At 39.1% G+C, this 8,988-nt stretch overlaps 2 protein-coding genes across 2 annotated transcripts; both read right to left on the reverse strand.

Moving 5' to 3' along the window:
• riiad1 (regulatory subunit of type II PKA R-subunit domain containing 1) lies at window positions 1–1,614 on the reverse strand. The gene is made up of 4 exons (XM_008323107.3): window positions 1,282–1,614; window positions 1,132–1,208; window positions 803–849; window positions 1–575 (listed from the first exon to the last, which is right to left on the reverse strand). Exons 1-4 carry the CDS (start codon window positions 1,360–1,362, stop codon window positions 505–507), a joined length of 276 nt encoding a protein of 91 aa, XP_008321329.1. The 5' UTR covers window positions 1,363–1,614; the 3' UTR covers window positions 1–504.
• Window positions 1,615–2,359: 745 nt separating this feature from the next.
• Window positions 2,360–8,592, reverse strand: il6r (interleukin 6 receptor). The gene is made up of 10 exons (XM_008323106.3): window positions 8,382–8,592; window positions 6,165–6,770; window positions 5,418–5,541; window positions 5,079–5,257; window positions 4,814–4,983; window positions 4,206–4,350; window positions 3,570–3,604; window positions 3,409–3,460; window positions 3,223–3,325; window positions 2,360–3,098 (listed from the first exon to the last, which is right to left on the reverse strand). Exons 1-10 carry the CDS (start codon window positions 8,461–8,463, stop codon window positions 2,831–2,833), a joined length of 1,764 nt encoding a protein of 587 aa, XP_008321328.1. The 5' UTR covers window positions 8,464–8,592; the 3' UTR covers window positions 2,360–2,830.
• Between the last annotated feature and the right edge of the window lie 396 nt (window positions 8,593–8,988).

The following is an 8,988-nucleotide window of genomic DNA, read 5'->3' on the forward strand; positions in this document are numbered from 1 at the left end:
CAGGTTTAATTTTTTTATTTTTTTTAGCAGAATACTTCACATACTACTGCTTAGCACTAAAAATCAATCATAATACATTATAAATAATATCAGAATTAAATGACAGAATGAATGAAGCAATGACTGAACTCAACTGTATATGTCCGGTTCTCTCAGAAAGGTTGGGCAAATACTTCCAGGATGATTTCATATATATCTTTTCCAGTCATCCTGATGTGACATGATACTGCAGGTATCTCACAGTCACCTCGTTGACATGTGTAAACATGATCATGTGATGGTTGTGGTCAACAGTGCGTAAAGCCCATAGGATTTCCACTGCTCATTAGGGTTTCATCACACTTATTAGGAATGCCATTACAACCTCCCTGGGCTGACGCCCAATATATGGCGATCATATACGGCTGACACAAACAAAAGGACTGACCTGCTTCAAATGTGTTTTGCTCAACATAGAAAAGAACAGAAATTAGGTCAAACAATGCTGTGAATGTCGTCTGAGGTTCAGTCCAAGAAACTGTTTTCTTCCACCTTGGTGGTAACGTTGATGTGAAGGTTTGGGTTGGTGAAGTGATCTGAAAAACAAATAAAAAAACAGACACCAGGTGGACCAGTGTGTCACGTCCAGTACTCTCTTTATTCCTATGGAAGTTGTTCTCAAACTAAGGTACACATTCCCCTGGTGGTACGTGTGCTCCCTGTGGTGGCCCCCACAGGGGCCGGGTTTTAAACCAGCATAACCTCTGATCACATGCACAATCCTGAAACGACTAAGTTTCAAACTTGTGTGTTTCAAACTTGCCTGCAGCAAACTCCAGAATGTCATCAGGCCTTTTAAGAAGAACATTTCTACAAGAGAATAAAGGATTATTGTTTTTAGGCTAATGTATAGCATGTGTCAATATGTAATGAAGGAAATATATCACTGTAAAATAAATAAGTAAAGTAAAAGTAAGTAAAAAGTACTAAACAAAAAAAAACATTAAATAGACAAAAGACAAAAATAACATAACGTTGTTTTTTTTTAAATGGGCATAATCTTTCATTAGAAAATGTTAGTTTTAAAAAGTGTTGTGATATGCTAAGTGTAAAGCGTAAAACAGAATCACAAAAAGGAAATCTGAAACCGACCTGAGGAAGTCTCCTATCATCAGCTCCACTTCCGGGTGTGCCATCAAATAAGACTCGTTTTCGATTCGTGTCTTAATCTAAAAAATGTTATCAACAATTACAGCGAAATTACAGCGAACATGTGTATGTTTCTGCGGTGTCGTAAGTTACCTTGAACTGTCGCAGCTTCTCCTGCTGCTCGGAGCTCAGAATATTAATGCCCAATTTGTTCGGAACATTCTGTTCAGCCATTGTGATACTATAACAATCACAGACACATAGATGCCGAGGACAATGCTATAACGGCGTCAGGGTGCTCAGAGTCATCTGTTTCTGGCAGTGTTTGTAACGTCCCCATAGAAACCAATCTGAGCAAATCACAGATCGTTCCACGAGGGGGCAGCAAAGTGAATAATACAAGAACAGTGAGGGACAGAACTAAGTTAATGTAACGTGGCTAATTTAAATAAAAAAGACATCCTAGCCTATAACAAGAGGACCCCTTTTCTTAAAAAAACAGACATCCTAGCCTATTACAAGAGGACCCTTTTTCTTGAAAAAAACAAAACAAAAACCAAAGAAACAAAAAACGTATACAATTTATTTACAATCGACTTATTTACTACCCATTGCAACTGAAATACATCGTGACTTACTCGTGTAGTAACAACAAATCCAACATAGGTCTGAAACACGTACAAAACACACAAAACAAAACACATGTGACATTGTGACTTTTACATCTAAAGGCTATAACTATTATAATCACGCCCCTTTTTATTATTTACGTCCACTTCCACCACTGAATGAACTATTCCATTACACTGCGCACGCGCAGAAAATATTCCGGAAGTCACCGGCAAAACAAACTTGCTGGCGCGGTGTTGAAGCAAAGTTATTTCGGCGGCTCTAGGAAGACAGTTCGTACAGAATAAAACAAACATTTAGTCAAAACTACAACCATGTGTCCTTACCCTTTTCACGAATAAGCCCAACGTGAGAAACCTACAGCAGGAGCCTGAATAGTGAATTCCCCTCACGGCGTTTGTAGCACTGAAGCCCACTTCCGTTAGCCTCGGCCCAGGACACACTGGTGGTGGGGGGAGTGATTGCTACTCGTCGCAATGAAGATGTGAGTATTCAAACTGTTGTACTGTATTTCAATATTTCACTTACTAAACATATTTAATTTGTGTCTAAAATGACACCAGAAGTGTGTGTGTTTAAGTGATAGATGATGAGAGAATAATAACAACAGACTTTTAGCTTTTATTGCTGGTTAAGGCAAAAAACAAAAACAAAAAAACTCTAGGCCTAATTACTGAAGCCTGTCTGGTCAAATATGGATGTTTTATTATGTATTTTCACTTTACTTACTGCAATGGAATGTACACTATTTTCATTGATGCTCTTAGAAAAAATATTCATTTACACTAAGACATTTACATTTTTACAAAGGCTCTTAAGTCTTGACCTAACCTAAGAAAATAAAACAACTTTGATGAGGTGTTCTGTTGAAGCCGTGATTTTGACTAAAGCTCATTAAAGTTTCCCAGTCTTTGGGTATTGACGTGAGATCAAGCCTGAGAGATGTTCCTGGAAAGTTATTTTGGGTTTTTGATCCAGTAACTTTGTCTCATTTCTGATGACAAAACATCTATCCCAAAATACGAAATGATAAAAAGTCATTGCTTCTTCCGCACCCTTTTCGAGTGGAACCTCAGCCAGTCTGCGTCCAGAAATAGCTATGGTTGTTAAAATGCATTGCTTCTGTTTCCTCCTCCTCCTCCTCCTCCTCCTCATCTTCTTCCTCCATTTCTTCATCTCTGGCTTTAGTGATTGGAGGCTCTTTGTGACATGGAGGGAGAAAAGTCACCAAGGCCTGTCCCTCTGGGGCAGCAGGGGTTAACACTGCAGGTTGGGTTGACTCACTGGACTGGTTGACGATTCTTGAGAGGTTAAGTTTAGATAATATCTGTTTTTTGTGTCTGTAATTCAAAAGATGAAAAGACACTGTTCATTAACTAAGATCAACTTCAGGTTATCGTGAAAATAGGACATACATGCAACTCTTTGCTACTGATATAAACATAATCAGCAGTATCTTAGTACCTGTACAAAATGCCAGCCAGAATGGCGACCAAGAGGAGAAACAAACTGCAGATCCACAGGATGTGATACGACGCCTCCATTCCACCAGTCACTGCTGATAAACCTGACAAAAGGAGATTAGGACAGCGTGAAACAAAACCCAGAAGCTACAGGTCATACCATCTTATTATTTTTAATTCATCCAACCGTCAGACATGTCGTCCTCTACCGCAGATCCTTCCTCCTCAAATGAGGGAAACTATTGGTTAAAGTAAAAAAGTAAAAATTAGTCAATGTAAAAAAAAGTTAAACTTTAAACATATTCTGAATGAGTGGATTAAAAGTGGATTAAAAGTTTGGATCTTTACCTCTGTAGTCATAAAATTATCCCAGGGATTTGGAGCTGAGGACAAAACAAACAAAGATGAGAGAGTTTCAAAATGAGAGGAAACTGATTCAAAGACAAAAAATCTGCGGAGGTGTAGACTTCCTTGGTATGAAATTGTGTTTATAGAACAGACTTTGTGGTAACCAGAAGGAAAATAGACAGGGGCTCTGTGTGTGCTGGTTGTGAGGACAGCTTTTGTCTGTGTCCAGGATGGATTATATTTTGCCGGACTATTACGTATTTGATGATAAAGGTCAGGGATTTACAGTCTGTATAGTTAACCAGTTTCTACAACAGCATGAGCTCATTGTGCTGACTTCTATTTACCATCCTTTGTCATACAACATAAATGTCATTTATGTACAAATAATGCAGGAAAAAAGTTTTTGCATATCAAGTCCTGACTTTAGCCAGATGCTTGGCGCCAATTTCAGTAACCTGATGTTAAGCAGGCTCCTGCAACGCCCAATGAAAGAGAGTTTTGTCAGATTTAGGTTGTTGATTAATCGTGATTAATCCACAGCTACCCTGTGGTTAATCAGATTAAAACTGTATGCATTGGAAAGCCTAGTTGCCTAATAGTTTTGTGTTATGTCAATGTGCACACGTGTATCACCTTTCCAGCTGCTGGCGTACACAGGTGTACTCCAGTCACTCCACTGACCCTGAAACTCTTCCTTGGTTCTGAGCTGTATCAGGTATTCGACACCAGGCATGGCATCTGTGATGATGTAGAAACGCTTGCCTCTAATCAGATTTATCTACATCAATAAAGACAGGCAACCAGGTCAACAGGCTACACATGGAACTGTTGTGTACACAGTAGTAACATGGATGGTATTTTATAACTAAAGTTTAGCATCTAAATGTAGCAAAATTTGGAGCCATTGAACCAAAATTGTAAATTTGTTCTCTGTTGAAGAGACACTGTCGTGAAGCCATGCACATTGTACAAACATGACATCATCACTGGTCAGAATTCTCTTCATTCGTTTTGTTTGCCATAGATCGTACGTTAACACGGAAATTGCTGAGAACGGACGACACTACCAAAATGAAGCTGGCTTCAGCAGCGATAGCAGTTCCAGTTAGGGTACCAGGCAGACTATTCTTGTACTTCTGTCTAAACTCTGAAGTTCAAAGTAGCGGTGGGTCGCCATTAATTGCACAGAGAGGAAATCCTAAAGAGACATTAGCAGCGAAGCTGTAGCACAGATTATTCACCTGGTCCTGATTGAAGGATGACTGCAGCGGCCTGTATTTGACCTCGTATATCAGTTCATAATATTTGTCCTGAGGTTTCCATGAGGATGGAAGGTTCCAGGTGATCTTTAGCCACTTCTCATATCCTTCCTCTGCTGTGACTGATACATTTGAGGGAGGGTCCGGTATTACTGCAAGGCAGAAATGAGAACCAGGTTTCCACTCAAAAACTTCTTTCACAGTTTTTGTCACAGCGCGATTGGAAATGGACACGATTGTCACTCACTAATGTCCATAGGTATGAAGGTCAGCACGTTGCTGGTGGCGTTGCCTGTGACGCTGCTGACACACAGGTAGGCCGTGTGAATCAAACTCTTCTTGTCCTGATTGTGGTCCAAAGCGCACCAACAGCGGGAGAGACGAGAGGAGTAAGAGCACTGTATCTGAATGAAGCTCTCTGACAGGCTGCGAGAAAGAGAGAGAGAGAGACCTTTAACCTTTCTTCTGTTGGTCCTCCTTCTATATTTTTAAAACATCAATGTTGACACCAGCATACAAAACACAAAACAAACGTCCAAGTAAAGGCACTACATATAAGGGGCCACTAGGGGGTTTGAGTTTGTACCTTTTCCTCAGCATGAGGTAACAGTTTGTGGGTCTGCTCAGTGGCCTCTCAAGCTGCCACTCACAGCGGATCTTGCTGCTTGGTGACTTCTTGTAGCAGGACAGAGTGGGCGTCTCCAGAGGCTCTGACAAATAATAAGTTCAGATAAGGTTACGCTAGGGTTGCAATTATTTATTCATGTAAAATCATCTAATATTATAGGAAAAAGACTCACTTTTGTGATTAGAGGAATTATACAATTATAATTAAATTGCTGTTATTTCCTTGTTTAAGAGTATAGTAAATTCTTCACAAAGTAAATTCTCCAAATGGTTTACCTTGTGGACCAACTTGGACAGAGAAAAAGTCATGTTTAGATATGGATTCATTATTTTTGAGTAGGATTAACTTCCAGTTCAGCTCATTCTGTGCTATAATCTTGGCGTGTTTTTTATTTTTTTATTTTGTGTTTCCGGACTATAGGTCACGCCTTTTTTTCATCCTTTGACTGTGTTTCATCCTTATACTCATATGTGACTTATATATTAAAATATATAATTTCACGTTTGTTTTTTTCACACTGACAGTCACTAGAGGGCACTCTCGGCTTGAGCACCAGTATCTGCTACTCCTATACCTCTGAAAATGTACATGTTTTCACAGTGACAGCCACTAGAGGGCACTGGTCCGACTTATACGGTGGAAAATACGGTGGTTTAAAAATGAAAGGACCGTGAGACTTCCTGGGACGCTGCTGTTTGCACTCACCTGAAATGATCACCTTTAAGGAGAACCTCTCTCTGCCTCTGCGATAACAGGTGTACCTCCCGGTGTCTGCCTCCCTCACTGCGAACAACGACAACATGACTTCCGTCCAGTCTCTTCCCTCTGCTCCCAAATGCTTCCCATTCCACTTCCACAGGAACCTCGACTTAATTCCTCTTGTTACTCTCCTGCCTTCTTCTCCCCCCTCCTCTTCGTCGTCGTCCTCCTCCTCATAATCACCTTCAACAAAATCCTCCAGAGCATCAGCGCGACCCTTCACCCCTTTGCCATATCTGGTCGTCAGGGCCGTGAGAGTGGTGGGGGGAGAGGTGTGTGAGTTTGTATCTGTGTTTCTTGGATTTTTACTTTCTCCTCTTGCAGTTCGGACACCGGTCTTTAAAAAAGAACTGTCATTTTTGAAATAATCTGCAGTCCGTTTGGTGTGTGTGATGTTTAAAGCGGTCGTTGGCTCAAACGCGGAACTGTCTTTCCTGTTGGAGCTCCGCTCTTTTTCAACATTGACCTTTACTCCATCTACTGCTACATCACCACTGCAAGTGAGGACCAAGTGGCTTCCTGGAGATAAAACCAGCACACCAGGGGGAGGGTCTGCAGACAAACACAAAGTCACCTTTTTGTGTGAAAATGTTTCCTTTTTAAGCCTGGCCAACTGTACATACGGTGGTTTTCCCTGCTCTGAGTCTTTATCACAGTTGAAAAGTCACAGCACAGGAAAGCAACGTTGCATAACCGAGGTTCTTTTAAACTTCCTTTATTACTCAGCCGTTCCTTGTATCTGTTTTTTTTCCGCTCTACAGAACAACCCAATCTTAGCCTTGGAATTCACGTCTTCTAACGTCATCGTCCAGTTGGGACTTTACTGTAACGGCTGGACACGAACGTCAATCTAACATCCATATGCTCACGTCGAACAAATCAGTCTTTAAACGGTGACTTAGAACGAGAAATAAGTTTTGTTCCCTCTCTTGAAATTTCAAGCCAAGACACTTGAAAACATAATAACCGCATTTAATCACTTTTAGGGGAAAATAGCGTACGGTATTTCTGTGCTTCTGACAACCTGTAACTGAAGAAAACAAAAAGGATTGTGTTCATACTGAGGGTAAACCTCTTTGTTAAATTTAGCACAGTTTTAAGACCAGATGCTTGAACTTATGCAAAACCCTTTAAAACAGGAGCATCTGGGGCTGAAACCAACCCTAGGTTAGGGTTGGGGGGCTGGGGGAGTGTTGGAGTGTCAACAGCATGATAGACTCTGTGTTGAGGTACCAAGTCCATACCTGCTTTTTTAGATATATATATATATATATATAAAAACTACAATCGTCTAGGTCAACATTTTTCTAAAGCTTGTTACTGCTGAATATATACTGTATATCCTTTATGAAATATAAATATATATTTAAAATGGATATATATTAAATAAACAAAATAATAATAAAATAATAAATATATGATTAAAAATCAAGATTTGAAAAAAATGGTACAGACTTACAAATGTTATATTTCTATGTTGTACTTGCATCTTTTTAAAATAAGTGTTGTGATTAACCTTCAACTACATTTTTTTAAATCTCTCTTCATTTATCTCTTTTTTTCTTGTTTTGTCTTTTTAGGTTTAATTAGATTGTTGTTGTTTTTTAATGATGTCCAGGTCACACTGGTGAAAGAGTTAAATCTCAGTGGGGTTTATCAGGTTAACTAAGTAGTAGTAGTAAGTAGTAGAAGAAAAACAAGGCAGATTTGGGACATTCATTTTTAGGGTTAGGGGTTTTGGGCACACTTATTGTCATTTTGCATCATTTTCAGAATTTTATTTATTAAATAATTAAACTGGTAATTATTATCAGTAGTGTTTTTTTTAATATAATTTCTCATTTGGGAAGCTTAAATAATAAATACCTAGTTTAAAACCTAAATAATACGTATTTAAAATTATAATCTGTTTGTGGGATGAGCAACAAATAAAAACACATTTTGATAATGACGAAAAAATGTAGAAAATTATTAATTATTGATTAATCGACTGACAACTGTTTTCAATACATAATGAGAATAAGAATATATTCACCCGTTGTTTTCTCTGTTGCGACAAACGTATTACATTACATTACATAAAGAACGAAATTTACTTAAAGTCCAATAGGACAATAATAACAACAACAAGAACTCCGTGTTAGAACTGTTCTCATGTCTTACCTTTTCTGGGACAGATTCCCCCAGAAAGACCGTAAACCACGTTGACGCACAGAGAAGACAGAAAAAAGAGAAATATCCACATGTTTACGGCAGGACTGCATCGGTGTGGTTGTATCGAACCGTGTCCACCATCGAACTTTGACTGTAATGACAACAGTCGGTCACTAAGAGCGAACTCTTCTCCCGTCCACTTCCCTCTGTCCACAGACACAGCAGTGACGTCAGAACAGTTCCTCTCGACGGTGAACTGTGCTGAGCGTCACACCGTTATTGTGAAATCCTCGCTCTCCCGTGTTCAGTTTGGCACCGTTATACAGAGGAAATCCTCCTCTATGTCAAAATAAAACGTACACTGATCCATATATTGTATATAGTATTGATTTAAAAAACAAACAACATTATTTAAGGCCCATGTGTGTAATAAAATATATAAAATCACGACATTAAAGTCGTAAAGTCAAGCCGGGAAAGTCATAAATCTACGAGAATAAAGTAGGAAGTTGATCGTATGTTCATGTTACACATCCGTTGTCATGGTTTTCATAGAAGAGGGAAACAGAAGTTGTTTTTTTTTTGTTAAATTCAAAAGTTGGAAATTCTTAAATTA

Source organism: Cynoglossus semilaevis, chromosome 13 (assembly GCF_000523025.1).
Source record: "Cynoglossus semilaevis isolate Cse_v1.0 chromosome 13, Cse_v1.0, whole genome shotgun sequence".
NCBI lineage: Eukaryota > Metazoa > Chordata > Actinopteri > Pleuronectiformes > Cynoglossidae > Cynoglossus > Cynoglossus semilaevis.

Excerpts from the sequence above, each read along its gene's own strand:
- riiad1 (XM_008323107.3), bottom strand. The coding sequence starts at position 1,362 with ATGGCTGAACAGAATGTTCCGAACAAATTGGGCATTAATATTCTGAGC. Across the intron at positions 850-1,131 it reads ATGATAGGAGACTTCCTCAG|AAATGTTCTTCTTAAAAGGC; the intron begins GTCGGTTTCAGA and ends ATTCTCTTGTAG. Across the intron at positions 576-802 it reads CATTCTGGAGTTTGCTGCAG|ATCACTTCACCAACCCAAAC; the intron begins GCAAGTTTGAAA and ends TTTGTTTTTCAG.
- il6r (XM_008323106.3), bottom strand. The coding sequence starts at position 8,463 with ATGTGGATATTTCTCTTTTTTCTGTCTTCTCTGTGCGTCAACGTGGTT. Across the intron at positions 6,771-8,381 it reads GGGAATCTGTCCCAGAAAAG|ACCCTCCCCCTGGTGTGCTG; the intron begins GTAAGACATGAG and ends GTTTGTCTGCAG. Across the intron at positions 3,605-4,205 it reads GTACGCCAGCAGCTGGAAAG|CTCCAAATCCCTGGGATAAT; the intron begins GTGATACACGTG and ends TTTTGTCCTCAG.